This window comes from Macrotis lagotis, chromosome 2 (assembly GCF_037893015.1).
Source record: "Macrotis lagotis isolate mMagLag1 chromosome 2, bilby.v1.9.chrom.fasta, whole genome shotgun sequence".
Lineage (NCBI taxonomy): Eukaryota > Metazoa > Chordata > Mammalia > Peramelemorphia > Peramelidae > Macrotis > Macrotis lagotis.
Genome location: NC_133659.1, coordinates 296684541 through 296705563, shown reverse-complemented (window position 1 = coordinate 296705563; position 21023 = coordinate 296684541). Strand labels below are relative to the sequence as shown.

Sequence of the window (21023 nt, the reverse complement as noted above, 5' to 3'; positions counted from 1 at the left end):
TTACCCCTAGAGATGACTAACAGCTACTCTCAGGATTTTAGGGACTGAGTATTAGCAATACCATTGCTCACAAATCCCCACTGAACATTCACCTTGCTGAATGAATTTTTTTAAAAACGTTTATTTATTTATATGTTAGTTTATTTATTTATTTGTTTTAACATTGCTACAATAGTCATATTGGAAAAGTAAATACAACCTCTCACCACACACACACACACACACACACACACACACACACAAAGGGAAATCTCAAGAAAAATAAAATGAAAAAAAAAGCTTGCTTCACTTTGTGCTCAGATGCCATCAGCTCTACTTTGGGATGGATAACATGCTTTATCATAAGATCTCCAGAGTTCTTGGGTCCAGCAGTGCTGAGAAAAAGGCAGATCATTGCCAGCTGATCATCCTGCAATGCTGTTGCTCCTTTGTATAAGGTGCATGTCCCATTGTACCTGCTGCTGTAGGGATTTTACTGAGAGCATCCTTGTCAACTAGTGAAGGTTTGAAGCAAGATAGTATAACAAGAAGAGTTAAAAAAAAACTTGCTTCCAAAGTGTGGGGAGGGGGTTGGGAGAGCACTATTCTACCCCAAAAGAATAGGTCCTTCGGAAGAATGAGCTAAAACTTAAGAGCACAATGATGAGGATATGTGAAGATTGTCGTGTTACAAAAGTCTTAGGACTTGAACAACTTTCAAATGCCCTAAGACTTCTGGGACAGAATGTGGAACTGTGACATTGTTATAACTGGAACTTTTAACATATATAACAAATATGCATATATAAAACTGGCACTTTATTGTCTGAGAATCAATAGTCATCCTTTTTTTCTGGTATGAGGGGGAGCATTCTTTCTGAAACTGCCTTCCTCCTCAGGTTAAAAAAACCACATCTGTTGTTCTGCAATGTGTCATTCTGTTTTTAACTAGATGTGTTACATCCTCGTGGTTTAATATCTATAATCATATGCATGGTTGGTATGTAGGAGAATCCCCCTCAGGGAGCAGATCCCTAAACCCGGAGCACCCAAAACAGGAGAGTGATGGAGAGGGAAGGAGAGATAGAGGAAGGAGAGAGCTATATCTATGTACATACAGGTATAGATAGATATAGAGAAGCCCAAGCTAAAAAAAAATATCTTAACTATTCTGCCTGAATATTTATTTAAACTTGAGCTTGGGCACCTACCCCCTTGCAATAGTCAAATGGACCAATAAAAAAAATGTTTGATTGAACCATTTGATTTGACCATTAAAATGCATATTATCTCTTAGAGGAACAGAAACAGGAGACAGAACATTGACTCTAGATTCAGAAAATTACAGATTTTAAATTGTGCTTCTATTTTTTTTTAATTCCCTGAGCTTGGGCATGTTAAATTACCTCCATGTGTCTCAGTTTCCTCATTTTTACAATGAAGTTGATTCACCTAGATGACCTGTTAAGCCCTTCTAGTTTGAGGTCCATAGATTCTAGGCTTTTTGATCTGTATAACTGTTGCCCCCCCCACTCCTGAGGATGATTTGTTTTGCCCGTTATACGATTGTAGTCATTAAATCTGTCACTTCAGTAATCTTACTCTTTCCTTATTTCTACTGTTCTCTCCAAGTAATTTTTAAGAAGAAATCAGAATTATTTGTAATGTTAGTAATGTTAGTAGTAGTAGTAGTAGTAGTAGTAATAGCAACAGCAAAAGCAGCAGTATCTGTAGTAGCAGCAGCAACAGCTAATATATAGTATTTACTATATATATTATATATTATTTATGTTACAATTAATCTTTCATTTGAACTGTAAAACAACCTCAAAAGAGAGAGGTGCTATTATTATCCTCATTTTACAGATGAGGAAACTGAGACAGAGGGGTTAAATGACTTGTTCAAGGTCACACAGCTAGTATCTGAAGTAGGATTTGAACTCAATTTCCTGATTCCAGACCTTTCTGTTTTACCTACTATGATACCAATTGTAGTTTGGAAAAGATATAATTCTTGCTCTCGGTCATAATCATTTCTTTATCCCAAAGATGCATTTGATATTAGTGCAACTTATTTCTATCATTGTGAAAGTCCTACTTGAAGGAAGAGTTTATCTTTTCACAAGAAACTTCTGCAAATGTAAAAATCATCATACGTGTAGTAACAAAAGGGCAAGCCTAGAAGACAGGAGTGCCTGGTTTCAGTTCTTTCCAGGTGACTTATACTATCAGTGCATTGGGCAATTTAATAAAACTGCAAATTAGAGAGAAAAATGCCATCCTGGATTGATAAAGAAAGTTTTTAATTTACTATAAGAAAGAAATCATGGACCTGAGCCCTATCAATCTATGTGGGGGTGCAGCTGAATAGAAAGAGTGCTGACCCAATAATCAGGAGAATCTAAATTCGAATCCAGTCCCAGACATTTATTACCCATGTGACCTTGAGCTTGTCTCTTAAGCCTGATTGCCTCACATCCAGGGTCTTCTCCAGTCATCCTGATTTATATCTGACCACTGGACCCAGATGACTTTAGAGAAGAAAGTGAGGTCAGCGACTTACCATAGCATGCCCCTCACATATATCCAGTTCATTTACACATCACCTTCTTCATTGAAAATGAAAAACTACTTAAATATATCTATATGTCTGTCTGTCTGTGTCTATCTTTATTTGTTTCTAATTTTTTATCATATACATATATATATGTGTGTTTTATTTTGGCAATTAACATTGTCTAGGAAATAGAAATATTATTAGCAAATCATCATCTGATGATGTCTCATTTCCTGAGGTGTCAAAGATGTGTTCACCAGAAATTCACATTTTTATAGGATAGTGAATAAACATGAATGCTTTTTGTTGTTGCCATTTCTCTTAAAATATAAAGGAGACATCTTTATTACCTGTTAAACAAGTAGTCTGGATGAAACAAGTAGAAAATGATTAACACCTTAAAAAATGTTTGTGTTCTGTTCTCTCTCTGAATTTTACAAGCTAAGCCACAAGATTTCAATTTTACATTTTCCAAAATGTGAAGATATGTTTTAAGGAATCTATGTTCATGAAGAAAACTGTGAGTTAATGTACTAAAAATAGACATTTGTTTTATTTCTGCATATATAGATAAATAGATATAATTATTACTTTTATGTAGTTCAATTGATTTCACATCTGTTTTTCCTCTAGAATGTTTTAATTCAAGAATCTGAAAGTTTCAGAAAGAATCTTGAAGAATCTTTGCATGATAAGGTAGTATGAAAACATTTATATTTTGTCATCTGTGTAAGAGTTATATGTTTTTAATGTTATAGATATGAAATAAATTAAATGAATGAGTAGTATCAATACTAGCAGATAACTGTTGAACACTTGATATATAGAAAGCATTGTGCTTTCAAAAGATTATAAAATAAGGTGTAATACCCAAATCCTATCTGTTCTCAAGAAACTTGCTTTATAGTTAGGAATATAGGATATATATGTATATATATACATATATATATAAATTCAAACTAATATATACTAAACATATAGTAGGTATTTAAATATTTGTTGTTTAATTCATGGACTGTGTTGAAGTCCTCAATCTAATCAATGAAGCTATGTAATGAATTCAGAGGTGGGAGATTTTAGTATGGGTTAGATAAAATTGGGAAAGGTTTGATAAGAGAGGACTTGGCTCAAGTCTTCGAGAAAAAAAGATTTACTTAAGTGGAAAAAAGCAAAGTTACATGGAAATGTGGGGATCTGGTTAGAGAATGTTGATATGATTGAAAAATATAGGGAAATTCAGAGAAATATTAAAATAATTAAGGTAATATAATCAAACTCACTGTGGCTTACCACAGACAAAGAAGCTCATCATTTGCCATCCAGTTTGTAATGATAAATTTCACATTGTTTAGCTGAGCTGGTCCTCAGATGATAGACATTGTCTCTTTTTTCAATGAAGTTGAAATTTTCAGACCTCCCACACTCTAATTTTATAACCAATAATGAGCCTGAATAAAAGCTAAGAGCAGATTGGTAAAAGTGACTCATTTGTCTTAGAACCTGCTTTCGTGTCATTTACAATAAAATGTACTTTTTGATAAAGAGCAAGTACATAATGAACAAAGAACCGTTACAAGATATTTCTGTCTCAAACACAAAATCATCAAGAGTGATGGGAAAAGAGAAACACCAATTAATGACCCTAATGGTTTCTCTAGCCCCATCACCCTGCTTTCATTCTGGTGAGCTTGAGAGTAACAGTGGTGAAAATGGGGTCCTCAAAGAGGCTTGCCCACCCTCATTGGTGGAAATCTTGGGCCCAATAAAAGTACAGGAATTGGGGAGGGGGCCCTGTATCCAGTAAATGTCTACTACAAGGACTATGTAAAACCCCTTTCAACCGTGGACCAAGATCCAAGACTCCAGTTGTATCTGATTGCCATTCTGTAATGCAGGGTATAATGGATAAAAAAAGAAGAGACGTGAGAAGTTTAAGGAAGATGAAATTTTTAACTGGAAAGAGGGCAATTTCTGCTCTAAAGAAATAATTCCTATTGAACTGTTGTGCCTCACAATATGCTGACCAAATGTCTGTTTTCAGGAATAATGAAGCAGGAGATTGAATTATTAATTTTCTGATTGATATAATGGAATATGCATAGTGTCTGAGTACTGTTTCTTTGATGTTTAGGAAAGATTAGCAGAAGAAATTGAAAAACTGAGGTCAGAACTAGACCAATTGAAAATAAGGACTGGCTCTTTGATTGAACCCACAATATCAAGGTAACTACTAATTAAAAGTTGATTTTGTTCTTTACAAATAATTATTAAGATTTTTTAAAGCTCTGTATTACTGACTTGCTACTACCTCTTTATACCATGTTCACCAAAATATTGAGTTGATAAATGAAAATTCTGCATCATTTTAATCCCATTTATCTCTGTTACACTCAGTATAGAACATAAGACATTTACATTTTAAAGGATATTAGTTTAAAATAACTTTACTAAACAAAGAGCACACAGCTTTCCTTGGTAGTCTTCTATTCAGTAACTTTTTAGACTAATTTGGTAATTAACTAAATTACTCATTTGTAAATTATTCAAAGTAAATAGCTTCTTGAATGAAAGCATTGAAATATCTACAAATGAGGTTAAATCTATCATATGAGAAAAAGTCAAAAGTACCTTTATCTAAATGGAATTGTAGGCACTCAACTCCACAATCCTCTACTTGTTTAGAAAAAGAATTATTAAATGTTTGCATTTCATTTTTTAAAATTAGTAATAATATCAATTATTTCTTTTTTATGTCATCTAAAGTTTCATAACTTTAGTTAAAATATAAGCATAATTTTATCAGTGGCTTATGTTAGAATTTGCACTACTCAGAAATATACTCTTTGGAAAACTAGTAATGTTTCACATCGAGTGAGTACGCCAAAGCTCAACTATTGGGTGAAGCTTTTCTTCATCTCTTCTACAAACACTCCTAATACTTTCAACCTCTTTGATGAGAAATAATATTGACCTTGTTTTATTGCCTCAACTGCAGAGGTTATTAACCTAGCAACTTGTTCTTTTTTTAAATAACTATTTCATCATAATTGGCTTCTGTTACCACACTCTATATTTTGTGCATTATAGACTTCACCAGACTATGATGAAAAAGATCTTTTTCTAAATGACTTCAATTAAATAATCAACTGTTAATCTCAGAGGATCAATACTCAAAATGATTTGTGATCTCATACATTTGCACATTCACTAATAATAAAGATTGAAATCTATCCATCCTATGGCACATTCTGGGCCTCTTAACTAGATACTTCCCTAAGTTTTCCATAGAAAACCCAACCACTGTACTTAAGGCTAGCTGTACACTCCTCTGGCATTGCGAAGCGGCCTGGAGAGCACCCTGGATGTCTACTTTTTTCCCTTCATTTTCATCATGTGATCAGCCCATATTTATTTTCTAGCATAAAATGCCTTGATGTTTTCTTTTATTTGTGTTTCTTTTAGTTTCTCATTGGTTTCAACTCACTACGCAACTCTCCTTTCCTTTTCTTATGAACATCAACTAAAGAGCCAATGAAACAGTGTTCCCTTTTGTCTTTGGTCATAGGAACGTATATACTCTGCCTCTCCAAGACTATAAAAGACCTCCCTCCAATTAAGTGTGACTTAACTATTTCCTCTTGTTGAATTTATAGGAAGAATTTCCAGAAACATATGACTCATCTTCTCCTTCAATGGACAAAAAATCTTTCATTTATAATCAAATAAAAGTTCATTTATGTTATTCTTAGATCCTTCCACCCCCCCTTTTTCCACCATGATTGGAAAATTGACAGTCTACACATTTTGTTTTGTCTTATGCTTACACTACCTAAAAAAAATTATTCATCACCAGATATGCCTCTCATGATCCTTGGAAAAACAGATTGATTTAGTGCTTAACCCATACATAAAACATTCCTTACACTATGGAAATATCCAGTATATATGTTTTACTGGTATAACCTTTGAAAAATTGATACTAACTTTGTTTGACAATTAGGCAGCAGAACAGGACTTTGTAATGGAGAGTCAGTCAATAGCATTTATTAAGCACTTAACTATATTCAAGATATTGTTCTCACTGAAACTTTCCCTATTTTCCAAGAACTTCCATAATCTATTGAGGTAGAACCACGTATGCATTTTAGAATATACAAAATAAATATACAGGGTGTTTTTGTGGTAGAGACAGTAGGGAGAACCAGAAAGTTTCCATGTGTTTAAGTTAGCAAAGAAGATGAGCTTTGGGATTCTCAAAAACAGAAGTGAAGACACATTATATTCCTCACAAAGAGGCACTGCCTGGACAAAGCTGTGTAGATAGAATATAGAAAGCAGAAGAATACTTAATAAAGGCAGAAGAGTGAATTGAAGGGGGAGGTTGTTTTAAACATCAAACTTCTAGAAATTCATATTTGATCCTGGAACTAAAAGAGAAACTTTTGAATTTATTAAATACACCAGTGACATGCATAAGCCTATATTTTTAGCATATCACTTTGGCAATTGTGTCTTGGATAAAGAGTGAGTCAAGGCGGACAGCTAGGTGGCACAGTAGGTAAAACACTGGCCCTGGAATCAGGAGTACCTGAGTTCAAATCTGGTCTCAAACACGTAATAATTACCTAGCTGTGTGGCCTTGGGCAAGGCACTTAACCCCATTTGCCTTGCAAAAAAAACCTAAAAAAAAAGAGTGAGTCAAGGTAAGGAGACCAATTTGGAAACTTTTATGGTATTCCAACTAAGAAAAAATATGTGTTTGAACTAGGATGTTAATTCCATAAGGAAGACAGAGGGGATAGATGTGAAAAGTTTGATGATAAAATTCCTGGGAGTTGGCAAATCATTAGGAATAGGTGTGTAGGGGACAATGAGGAGGTAAGGATGACAGTGAAATTACAAATCTTTGTTAAGGCAATTGGGGAATATGGGGCTGTTTGATAGAAAAGATAATAAAGGATAACTTGTTGGGTTTAGATGATTTTAGGACAAGCAATATAAAGGTCCTCTAGGCAATCAATGATCAACTCAGGATGGAGATTGGTGCTGGAGACACAGACCTGGGAGTCTTATGCATAGACAAGATAATTAAAACTGTGCAAGGTGAGTAAGTATAGAAAAATTAAGAGGACAAGACCCTTGAAAAAGACATTGGTGAAGGTGGGAAAGAATATGAATGATGAGTCAATAAAGAAATCAGAAAAGGAACATGAAGACAAAGAGTAAAACCAAAATTGTAACATCATGAAAATCCAAAAGAGAAAGGGTAGGAGGAAGAAAGTTTTTTTTAATATTTTCAATTGCATATGTTTCTGGTGTCTTTTTACAAATCAAAAATTACTATTTGGGATCATGGAATCTTAGATTTATAGCTGGAAGAAAATTTAGATACCGAGAATTCCAAACTTAGCAAGGTTAAGCGATTTCTCCAGGGTCATTCGATTTGTAATTGGTGGAGGCCAGATTTGAATGCATATTCTTCTGACCCCAAACCTAGTAGCCCACGTTTCTTTGGTTTTTGCAAGGCAATGGGGTTGCCCAAGACCACACAGCTATGTAATTATTAAGTGTCTGAGGTCGGATTTGAACCCAGGTACTCCTGACTCCACAGACGGTGCTCTAACCTCTGCGCCACCTAACCACCCCCTGAGTAGCCCATTTTGCTAGCTACACGTCACCCTCAATGACACCAATGTTCTTTACCTCAATATAAAATATAAAGGAAAAGTCAAAATGATTTTGGACTGACACTCTTCATCATTCTGTGTTCTTTGCTGTTACTTCCTAAATATCATTATGTAATTTTGTTAGTATCATTCTTCATTTGTATGCTTCACAGTCTTGTCAAATTTCCTCCTAACTTCAGAACCATATGAAAGAACCAAAAAATCAAATGTCAGAAATGAGTAAAATAAGACTACATTAAGAAATTTTTTGCAGGGCAGCTAGGTGGCGCAGTGGATAGAGCACCTGCCTTGGAGTCAGGAGTACTTGGGTTCAAATTTGACCTCAGACACTTAATAATTACCTAGCTGTTTGGCCTTGAGCAAGTCACTTAAGCCGATTGCCTTGAAAAATCTAAAAAAAAATTTGTTTTTTGTCTAGACTACCATTGCTGTAAAAGGGCAGCTAGGTGCTTCAGTAGATAGTCCACCAGGCCTAGAGTCAGGAAGATCTGAGTTCAATAGCTTCAGACACTGTGATCCTGGGCAAATCATTTAACCATTTGCTTCAGTTTATTCATTTGTAAAACGACCTGGAGACAGAAATGGCAAACCACTCCATGGTCTTGGCCAAGAAAACTCCAAATGGAATTAAAGAGTCAGACATGACTAAAATCACTTAAAAACATCATTCTTACAACTATCCATCAAAATATGGATAGTATTTTGGCCATTTTTAAATTCCCTCTAAAAAGAAGTATTTATTAATGACCTAAGACAAATGTTGAGAAAAATGGCTCATTTCACTTTTCAAATGTTTATATAACTCATTGATGAGGTGACATTGACTTTGGTCATTTATCATTACTTTTTTGTGGGAGGTTGGGAACTGGAATAATAACCATCTTGTATAATATAGCAGCAGCAGCATTTCTTCATCTGTATTCCTATAAATTAGGAATATGCTAAATTCAGAGTATATATATATATATATATATATATATATATATATATATATATAACCAAATAAAACCTTGCCAGGGTGTTGGTTGCCATGTTCTTGTAGTGCAATGTATACAATAAATCAGTTTGGTAATCTTAATGGGTACTTCAGTTTGGAATTGTGACAAAGCTTTGAAGACCCTTAAGTAGCTTTTATGATCAAAGCAGTCAAGCCTTCTTCTTGAGCTCCCTTCTTATCAAGAAACTAAAAGAAAAGATTAAAACATAAAAAAATAATCCCATTTATTTTTCTTAAAGAAAATTATGATTTTTGAACCATGCAATAAACCTTTTAAAGAAGACTTTAAAGCTCATTAGAAGCTTTTCTTAGCTGTCTCAATTTAACAGGTCTAAAATATTTTTATGTGAGATACGGTATTTTCCTCTGTCTTGGAGAGTAAAATATATAATAGGCTATTCCAGATATACTGAGGATGGCCAGATGCTATTTCCAGTTCAATTACAGCTATTATTAGAAAATATCATTTTGACAACTGAAAACTTTCAGCATTTTTTCATCACTTTCTAGTGTATTAAACTCTAATATGAAAATGAGGAAACCTGGAGCAGTTTAAATTAAATATAAATAAAACCAATGAATAGAAAAGAGCAACTTGGAGCTTCTCATCGGCCATTTCAGCAACTTATTTGGCTTATGTGGAAAAGATGCTTCTTTAGAAATAGCTGAGGTCATGGAGCAGCTAGGTGGTGCAGTGGATAGAGCACTGGCCCTGGAGTCAAATCTGGCCTCAGACACCTAGCCATGTGGCCTTGGGCAAGCCACTTAACCCCATTTGCCTTGCAAAATCCTAAAAAAGATAAAAAAGAAATAGCTGAGGTCTTCTGTTGCAGCAACATCTAGATTTATGTCTGAATCCGTATCTTGATGATAATAGGTAGCATTTATGTAAGACTTCAAGGTTTGCAAAGAGATTTATATATATTAAATCATTTGATCTTCATAGCAAACCTGTGAAAGAGGCACTGTTATTTTCCTTATTTTACTATTGGGGAAACCAAGGTAGAGAGGAGAAATTCACTTGTCCAGGGTAACAGTTAATAAGTATCTGAGGCAATTTTTGAACTTATGTCTTCCTGATTCCAAGTCCAGTAATCTATCCAGCTACAGAATATTATTCAGTAAATTAAACAATGATAGGATAAAAATCTACTTTGATCAAGGCAGTGAGGAGATATATTGTGGTGAACAAATAGTCAACCTCTTCATCCTGAAGACGAGGTTCCTTTTCAGAAACCTACTTACTAGAAACTCTAGTCAAGTAACAATCTTTTAGTGTCTGCAGTTTTTCAGGAGAGAAAATTATGGAGAAGGATGAGGGAGGTTTCTGACTGGGAATTCCTATAGTAATGAAAAATACAGATCTAAAACAAGAAAAAACACAAGGAACTAAGTTAGACACTGGAGATACACTGATAGAAATGAGATAGTTCATTTCAAGATTATTTTCTATTTAGGAGAAACAGAATGTTTGTGAATGATACTACTGTTTCATCATCTATAAAATGAGGAATGTAAATAAGATCAGAGAATAGAATAATAGCTCAAACTGGAAAGCCATCAAAAAACCAGTTCCCTCATTTTTCGGATAAGGAGCCTGAGGCACAGAGACTGAAAATCCTTTCTATGACCTTTTAACAATCAAATGTATGCAAGTAATTGCCAAAAAAAGAAAACATTAGTAATTTGAGAGATCAAAAACGATTGTCTCTATACATTATCTTAACCTGGGTCTTTTAACCTACTTTTCAAATTTGCTGATAATATTATTTCAATATAATTTGTTTTCTTTGAAATACTATGTGTTTTTGTGTTATACATTTAAAAGCATTACTTGAGAAGGAATCCTAGACTTCACCAAGTAGTCCAGGAGTTTAAGCCATAAACTGTTTGAGGTGGCACTGAACTTGAGGAGTCTTGAATGAAATTAAGTATTCTCAGATACAGAATGGTGAGGAGATAGTCCACTGCAGTAATGAGTACAGGCATTGGAAAAGTCACAGAGATATTTAAATCATATTAAAATGATATGCTTATACAAAAGAATCCATTATCATTTCATTATACTTAACTATTGAAGATTTCTAATCAAAACTAATATATATGTATGACTGTTGATGAAACTTCTGGTTTTTATGTTTATTATCTATGATGTAGCCAAGCCACTTTATTTCACTCTTCCTCAGTTTTCTTATTTGTACAAAGTCAAAGTTTTTATCAGATAGCTTCTGGAAACCCTTCTAGCTCTGGAAATTTTGATCCTATGAGAATAACCAGTAGTTTGGACTTTAAATATTAATGATCTGTACTTATGCTGCTGAGCAAACTCCAATCTCTAACAAAAGTCACCCTTGAGTTTTCTCTTCATATTTTCCCCCAAGTCCAACAGTCAATTAGGCATAATATGCTGTAGTAAGATGAAGTTCCTTATATATTTACTTTATCATTAAATTAAGGAAAAGCTTGTTTAACCCAAAGATGTTTCTGGATACATTTCTATTATAATATTTTATCAAGCCAGAGTTATAACTTTCAGACCTTTTGCTCTGCTTTATATTTTTATATTTATATTTCCATTTTTAAATCCAATAGATCAAATGTCTTGTATTTGATGGTTTAGTGACTGCTTGCAGAGAAAGCATTTCCTAGGAATGAAGAGGCAATAATTATTGCAAAACATTTAATACTAATATTGGAGTCAGTTGACCTGGGTTCAAATCCCTTCTCCAACGTTTACTAGTTGGCTTATATTGAGTGAGTCACCCAACTTTTCTGATGAAAATAACATTTTTGTTGTCTACCACAATTGGTGGTAAAGGAGGAGTTTATGAGTTGAAATAATATTTTAAGTCATTAAACTAATCAGGAGCAATCTTAATCACTTAACCACTGAGTCTAATCTCTTCAAGTAATTTCCTTTGTAGTAAATTATGTCTGTTTTTGAAATTCCTTCCAACAGGACACACTTGGATACCTCAACAGAACTTCGGTATTCTGTAGGTTCACTTGTGGACAGCCAGTCTGACTACAGGTCAACTAAGGTTATAAGAAGACCCAGGAGAGGCCGTATGGGAGTCCGAAGAGATGAGCCAAAGGTGAATCTTTAATACTTTCCCACTGTTTGATTATAATCATTACACTGTTCCATTACTAGTCTTTGCACCAAAAATATTAAACTATTAAATTAACTTAAATATTAAATAAAATATTAAATTAAAGTCTTAAAGTAGACATTGTCACTGTGGTCATGTGTGAAAAAGAAGGATGATATTGTTGCTTTGGAGCTGAAGAAACTATGTCCTTGTCAGGGGACTGCAACTCGATATTTAGAGGTAAGAGAATATAGAGTCCAATCCCCTCATTTGACAAATGAGGCAACAAAATTGAAGTGATTTATTTATCTAGGGCCACAAAAATCTTAAGTGTCTTAAGTAGGACTGGACCCCAGGTGCTTCACACTCCAAGTCAAGTTACATATCTACTTACCATATTATTTCCAAAGTGCTGAGTTTATGTCTTGGTAGTATCATTCATTAGCTGTATAACCTAGGGCAAGTCATTGCACCTCCTTTCTTATCAACATCCTCTAAAACACAGAGGTTGAACTCATTTGTTTTGAAGGTCATGTTCAATTCAGATAGCATATGATTTGTCAGCAAGAAATATGGTGCAGTGTCCGGAAAACTTAGGAAGACCTAAGTTCATAGTCTGTCCCAACTCTGACTGAATGAACCTGGACAAGTCCTCTAGCTTGTTTTTCCCAGAGGGATCAGACATGTGGCCCAAAATACTATGGAATGCTGCCCAAGCCAGAATAAAATGTAACTGAAAAATATTTTAAAAAGCAAATAAAATACAATAAAACATAAACAGTATTATATTTTAAAATTAAATCAATATGTAGTCCCTTATGCATGGATCATTGATTCTTATTTTCATATAAATTTGACATCACTACTCCAAGCAACTCCCCCAAACTATAATTTATGAAGACCTTCTCAATGCTTGGGTAATAAATGAGTCTTCCACCCCAGGGGTCCTCTCTACCCATGAAATCAGAGGTCTAGATGCCAGCCCTATTCCCACTATTTTATAATAAAAGAATGTCGTTAAATATGCATATAAATAAATAATATTTTGGAGGGAATTGTTAGGTCATTAACTCTTTGTTATGATTTTTGTCCAGAAATCCTGGTTGAGTGTGTATTTTGGATTATACCATTGCTGTAATTATCAATATTTGTGAGCTTTTCCAATACATAAGAGAGCAGGTCATTGCACACAAATCAGGCAACTAAGAAATCAGGGAGCAAATGCTATATGTAAGCATCTCTTCTCTCTGAAATCAATGGCACAAAGTTTTGACACCAGAGGGTAAGGTTTTAGAAGGATGAAGGGAGTTCCTCCTGTGAATGAATTATTTGTTTGTTTTTTAATGATGTGACTCAAATTTAGATGCTCTATTTTTATTTTAAGCACAAAATCTCATCTGTAAAAGGATTGAGGGACAGCAGAAAATTTGGAAATAAAAATAACTACCCTGGTATCCATATTTGGATACTAAATGGTCTTATCAGTATAACAGACCTACTTCTAGGAAATTAAGTCACCTTCCTAGCCAAATGAGCATGCTTTTAGCTTAAGCAAATTAGCAAGAGCAGGTTAAGAAAATCCCAAAAAGCATCAACTGGTAAAAAAACAAATTAATCAGTTCTGTATCTTTTGGTATTGAACTTTTCAGTCTCTCATTCAATGCTGGCTCAATTCTAAATTGTATTAGAAGTCATAAGAATAAACTAAGTTAAAACAAATGGGATACAGATCTTGATAATAGGTTGATCATTGTCTTCATTATCTCAGTAACTTAGACTCCTAGCATTTTCTTTCTCTTTTCTCCATATTTTTAACAAAATCCTATTTCTCTAAGTGAAAACAACAATGATCAGTATTTTTAATGGTGCTTTATATGGATTGTAAATCATTTGACTTTTCTTATTTAGGTAAAATCACTTGGGGACCATGAGTGGAACAGAACTCAGCAAATTGGAGTGCTGAGCAGCCACCATTTCGAAAGTGACACTGAAATGTCTGATATTGATGATGATGATAGAGAAACTATCTTTAGCTCAATGGACCTTCTGTCCCCAAGTGGTCACTCAGATGCCCAGACTCTAGCCATGATGCTTCAAGAACAATTAGATGCAATCAATAAAGAAATCAGGTAAGTATTGGCTTCTATGCATTTTTGGTTAGGCTATCTTCTAAACTAGAGATAATCAAGATTGATCCTGATCGAGGTTTCAACTCTATCTTGCACTATATGTTTTGGAATATTTAGAAAAAAGATGGAACCTTTATTTAGTGTAGAGAGCTCTTCATAGGCACCTTTCCTATATTAACTAACAATCTCAATTGAATTTCTCATTCTAAATTGAATAACTTTATTTCTTAATGTTTCCTTAAGTAGAAATGTGATCTGTTAGAAAACATCAATTTTAATAGCTTAAGGAATTGTCACCAATTGAGACAATCCTGGTTTTTTTAACCTGCTGTATTTGTGATCATAGAGAAAATTTCAGAACAGATATTCTGTTCTATGCTCTTTGATAGGGGGATCTAGAAAGTGCTCCTCCAATTTCCATTTTTAAGTTTAACAGATGTAACAATAATTATCTTGATCAGTCTAGGATGTTCAATATGTCTGCATATAATCTCTGCAAGCTATCAGATAGGATATATGGAAGTCAGTTTATTTCATTCTCTATTTACCTGGTTTAAGCCAGAGACCTGGGCCAGAGAAATTAGTATCAGTGTTTATTTGAACCTCAGCTTATTCCCAAAGTCCCAGTTTTGTGAGACTACAAATAGAACTACTCAATTTGTTTACTAGAAACTCCTAAATCCTTAGTTGGGGGTAAAGTAGTTACAACTGAATCTTGAGTTTTTCAAAATGTAGACTGCAATAAAAATATAGTTTATATCATATATTCTCATATAACTGTTTTCCCCTTTCTAAAAATGATTTTCCCTCAAAATTGTAGGTAAAGATTTATTGCTGACAAAATATTTATATTATAAAAATATGCATATTCTTGAAATAATTGACCAGAAAGAGAAATGTATAACTCTTAAACATGCACAGACATTGAGCCCAATGTTTATAAGAATATAGGCATCTTAAATAGCCTTAATGCTTTTTATTATTAAATAGACCCAAGATAAATATATATATATATATATTTAATTGTCAAGATATCCATTTAGTAATGTTTTTTAGGACAGTGCCTTTTGTTTTGGGAAAGATCTCTGGTTTGTAAATTTGCTATTTGCCATACATTGAGCAGTAGACATTTTTGTTATGTGAGTGTGTTCAATGGTGGTAGAAGGATTGGCAATTATGAACCCAGGGAGTAGTATGTTTTATTGGTTAACCTTAGCGTATTATTAAGATATTAAGTGATTTGCCCAAATTCATCACACAGCCCATATGCATCAGATGTGATGCTCAATCCTAAAATTTGCTATTTTGCTATAACACTACACTACACACTACTTATCTAAATAGAAGCAAAAATTCATAAGGAAAAAACTATCAACCTCATAAAACTAAAAGCATTTTATAAAGGTTATTAAAAAGGTATTAAAATATATTCTTTCTAATACTAGAATCCTCTAGTACTTAAATACTTGGAAAGATACATTTAGAAGTGGTTCAAAAAGTAATGGGATTCACTTAGATTTTTATTTTCCTTTTTATGGAAGGATTTTAAGCTGTAGAGAAACAAAATTCCAATCTTTTTCTCATCATCACATTGTTTCAATGGGTACAGATTATTTAGAAATTCATCTGTGCTGTTCATAATTATCCCTAATTGTTTTAATTAATTAATTTTTCATTAATTTTGAAAGGTTTCATGTAATTCTGATGGTAGTTTAAAAAATCAAACTTCCAAAGGACCAAATTTCCTTTAAATAAATTAATATCATAGATCCTGGTACTTAAGGCAAATTTTAATTTATATCCCCTAAAACTAATTTTTCAAAACCTATAGCACCATATTTCAAATTATACCATAATGACTATCTGGGGATTCATTTGTTCTGGAACTTACAAGTGGGTCTCCAAACTCACTTTCTTCTCTTTTCCAATTTATTGTCCCTTCCTCCTGAAAAAAAAAAGAGAGGGGGCTAGTAAGGCAGCAACATATTAGCTTTCAAATTCATCAAAATATGTTTGTCCGAAAGTGCTTTGTAAGCCATAAAATGGCATGTAAATGAGAGTTACTGTTTATTAACATCCATGGAAAATTATTCCCCTTGTTCAGAATAATGTCCGTTCAGCTTACTTAAAGAATCAAATAAGATCTAAAATTAATTTATATTTCTCAAAGAGGAAATTGGCATTGCTTATATCAGAAAACTATCATAATCTAATATATGTACTTACCAAATGACTTTATCACAAAATTATCCTTCCAGTGGCAATCAAACATGTTGGCAAAGCATGTTAATTTGTAATGACTGATTTTTTTCCCACCATAGATAATGAAAAAATGTACCATTTCAAGACCATATCTAGCTAACAGATGGCTTCTTGATACAATATAGTATTTCAGGAATTGAAATAGATCTTCACAAGTCATCATTTAAAACACTGAGAAATTCTGTTGTTATGACTATCTTAATTTTAACTTCAAATACTTTCCTGTGTCTGAATGATCTGCACAGTCTTCTTACTCTGCTTCTAACTGAGGCGATGATAGTGAAACAGCCCCATCTGGGACAGCTTGAAATATTTTCTGCTCAACATTAGGAAACAACTATTGACTTTTTTTTTGCTGGTGAGCAGATTTATTCATTTCATTCAATCATCTCATCTGTTTGTTCTGCCTCTAGCAAAATGTCCTGTTTTCCTCCTTTCTAAAACTGTAATTGTTGTACATGTATAAATGAAAGACAGTAAAAAGTGTTAACTCCACAGTAAGTTTCTAATCATTTTGGCACAGTCTTCATCGAAATCCACTGAACCTATCATCCCAAAGGAATTCAAAAGAATTTTAATTAGCATTTGTCATATCTTCATATTAACTCTCTTGATTTTCTGTGGAGGGTCAAATTATTGACTTTTAAAAAGTATAATTTGTATCCATATTATTCATGATATGATTCTTGTAAAGATACTTTAAGAAAGCATCTGTTTTCAGAAATGCTCTAATAATAATTTATTTATTTTCTCTCTTGAGGTCATATAATGACCCCTGAAGTTGACATTAACTCCTATTTTTGCTTCTTTGTGGAGTTAAAATGAAATGTAAAGAAGAATTCTATCACAATCACTCTATATGCCAAATTAGGAAAATTCATAAAATTCAGTCAGAAGTTTGACTCTTTGACCTAATTTTCATTGAATTTTAAGCAAAATTCCAGTTATTAGAAATAGTAAAAAGTCATCCAAGCATATTGATATGTGTGATGGTAAAAAGACCCTGGAAGGGGAATTTTGGAAAAGAACAGTATTTTTGGAATTTCTTTTCAATTCTTAAACAAGATTTCTCAATTCAGGCCTTCTACTCAAATATATTTATTTCAATGGCTGATAGCCATCACCAATCTTTTATTTTTCTGCTACTGCTTAGCCCTGTAATCTTTTCCCTCTTATTGCTAGTTGACCCTTGCTACCATTTCTTTCTTTTTTTAAAAAATTTTATTTAAGGCAATGGGGTTAATTGACTTGCCCAAGGTCACATAGCTAGGCGATTATTAAGTGTCTGAGGGCAGATCTGAACTCAGGACCTCCTGATTCCAGGGCTGGTGCACTATCCACTATGCGACCTAGCTGCCCCCTCTACCATGGTTTTTCTAACTCAGTTCCTTCCTTTCCTTGGTAATCTCACCTTGATCCTGTACTAATTTTGCAGACCTGACAAATTCTTCATCCAATTGGAGGAGACTTCATGTTGCATCTAATTCAATGACTTTGATTCAGGGATGTATCTGGAACATGACTTGTTTACTTACATTAACTGAACAACAAAGATGAGATTTTACTTTATACACCTATCAGAATTTAACAATTGAACTATTTATCACCTGAAAATTTATTAGGGATTAGCATCTTGGCATTTACTTTAAACAAAATAAGATAGTTTATTTAGTCTACAGACCCCATCCTTATGCTCTTTTCTCAATTTTAATATTTGTTTTCCTCAGTAAACTAACTGCAGTGAATTTGGCAAGGTCTATACTCCATATCTGGATTGCCCGTTAGAGTTTTAGGAAAGTCCTAAATATTCTTTATTTAAAATTTATTTTCAGCATTATTTTTTTGAGTTCCAAATTTTCCCTCTCCCTTCTGCCTCTCTTTCATGGATTAAGGTGGAAAGCAATATATTAGCAATTATATATGTAGAATCATGAAAGATATTTTTTTCATATTAGCCATGTTATCAAAAGAAAAAAAAGACAAAAGCAAGAAACCCATAGAAAATGACAAAGTATATTTCAATCCACATGCAGGATTCATCAGATCTTTCTCTGGAGTTGGATTGCATTTTTTTCTAATGGAATCTCTGGAATTATCTTGGATCATGGTATTGATAAAAGACGGAAGATACTATTGATGCTAGTTTTAATATTTAATTTAATTTAAAATAATTTAATGTACACTGTTATGATGTGGGATGTTTTCCTAGTTTTTATTTGCTTCTCTTGACACGAGTTCACATAAGTCTTATCAAAGAATTTTCTGAAATCATCTTGCTTGTAATTTCGTATAGCAAAATATTATTCTATCACAGTCCTTTACCACTTCTTCAGCCATTCCTCAATTTTATGGGCATCCTTTCCATTTCCAATTCTCTGCTACCATGGAAGCACACAAAAAGCTGTTGTATTTTGGGTACATAAAGGTTCTTTTCCTCTTTGATTTCTTTGGATTGTAGACCTAGTAGTTATATTGCTGCATCAAAGGGTAAACACAGTTTTAAAACTCTTAGAACAAAGTTCCAAATTGTTCTACAGAATGGTTTGAACCAGTTCATATTTGTGCAATAGTTTATTTAGTTTTTCCACATCCTCTTCAACATTTTTCATTTTTCTTTTTCTGTCAAATTAGCCCCTCAGATAAGAATGAGGTGTTGCCTCAGAGTTAAAAGTGACAGAGTATTTTTTATGACTGTTGAAAGTGTTGATTTCTTCTTCTGAAAACTGCTTATTCGTGCATAATTTCTATTTGGAGGTTACATGCTGAGTTCTCTAACACTATGACTGGCAAATGAAGGCCTGCTTACCAAAGTTGGAATTTGTTTGTTTGTTTGTTTTTCCTGGAGTGGCCACAGTGATGGGAGCACAATGAAAGCCTGTGTAGGTTTACAATCAAAGCTAATGTAGTCAACAAGTTTGTTTGCCTACCAAAAGGAGTAGCTAATAGACGTATGACAGTGCAATCAATTAGTGCAATGATGTTAATTAATGTTAATTAATTAATAAGTTAATTAATGATCATTAATTAATGCAATTTATTAACCCTTGTACATGTTGTCCTTTCCCCTCCAGAAGAACGTAAGTTTCTTGTGGACAGGGAATGCTTTATTTTCATCCTTGTATCCTCTGTATGCAGTGAGATCAATGCCTAGCAATTAATAGGTACTTATTTAATACTCAATACAACTTACCATATAGTCTTTCAAGATGTAGACAATACTGAACTAAAGTCAGATGTGCCTTTCAGGTTAATTCAAGAAGAGAAAGAGTCCACTGAACTACGTGCTGAAGAAATTGAGAACAGAGTGGCCAGTGTGAGCCTAGAAGGCTTGAATCTAGCTAGAGTCCATCCCGGTACTTCAATCACTGCCTCCGTAACAGCCTCATCACTAGCAAGTTCATCTCCTCCAAGTGGCCATTCCACACCTAAGCTTACTCCCCGGAGCCCAGCCAGGGAGATGGATCGAATGGGAATCATGACTCTGGTAAGAGAATGAGTCTGCATCTTATTAGCCTCAAATTTATTTATTGAGAAATAAATGACATAAGAAAAACCCAATGGACTATAAATCTCAAGCATATTTTGTATCTGATGACAATGGAAGTAGTAACAGCTTAACACTCTACACTCCCATTAAGTCAGTCTTCCTGGATGGCATGGTTTCAATTCTTTCTTTCTTTCTTTCCATCTTTCTGTCTTTCTTTCCGTCTTTCTTTCTTTCTTTCTTTCTTTCTTTCTTTCTTTCTTTCCTTCCTTCCTTCCTTCCTTCCTTCCTTCTTTCCTTCCTTCTTTCCTTCCTTCTTTCCTTCCTTCCTTCTTTATTCTGCTTGCTTTTTTTGCTTTTTTTTTTTTTGCAAGGCAATGAGGTGGAGTGGCTTGCCCAAGAGCACATAGCTAGGTAATTATTAAGTGTCTGAGGCTGGATTTGAACTCAGATACTCCTGACTCCAGGGCCCGTGCTCTAGCCACTGTGACATCTAGCCATCTAGCTGTCCAACTCAGGAAGTTTTAAAAAAATATATGTGTATGATGAGAAAGGATTGATAGACTTCATCAGATTGCCAAAAGGGTCCATCACATAATCTCAATTCTCTCTCTCTCTCTCTCTCTCTCTCTCTCTCTCTCTCTCTCTCTCTCTCTCTCTCTCTCTCTCTCCTCTCTCCTCTCTCTCTCCCCCCCCCATTGATATGCCTGTGACATAACTTGTCATTGTCTTAGCCAAGTAACAAAGGTAGATAATTCTTTGCAAAGAGAAAATCCCATGTCTATTCCAAAAAACAAAACAAAAGTAACTAGATAAGGAAAAATTTTAAAATAGAG

General features: G+C 33.9%; 1 protein-coding gene across 1 annotated transcript in view; it reads left to right on the top strand.

Moving 5' to 3' along the window:
- Positions 1-21023, top strand: part of PPFIA2 (PTPRF interacting protein alpha 2) — a 190207-nt gene that overhangs the window by 106092 nt on the left and 63092 nt on the right. Inside the window, exons 9-13 of the mRNA XM_074221063.1 lie at positions 3170-3232; positions 4668-4759; positions 12180-12315; positions 14221-14441; positions 19950-20187. Of these exons, the coding sequence (XP_074077164.1) occupies positions 3170-3232; positions 4668-4759; positions 12180-12315; positions 14221-14441; positions 19950-20187 (750 nt within the window). The remainder of the gene's footprint in view (positions 1-3169; positions 3233-4667; positions 4760-12179; positions 12316-14220; positions 14442-19949; positions 20188-21023) is intronic.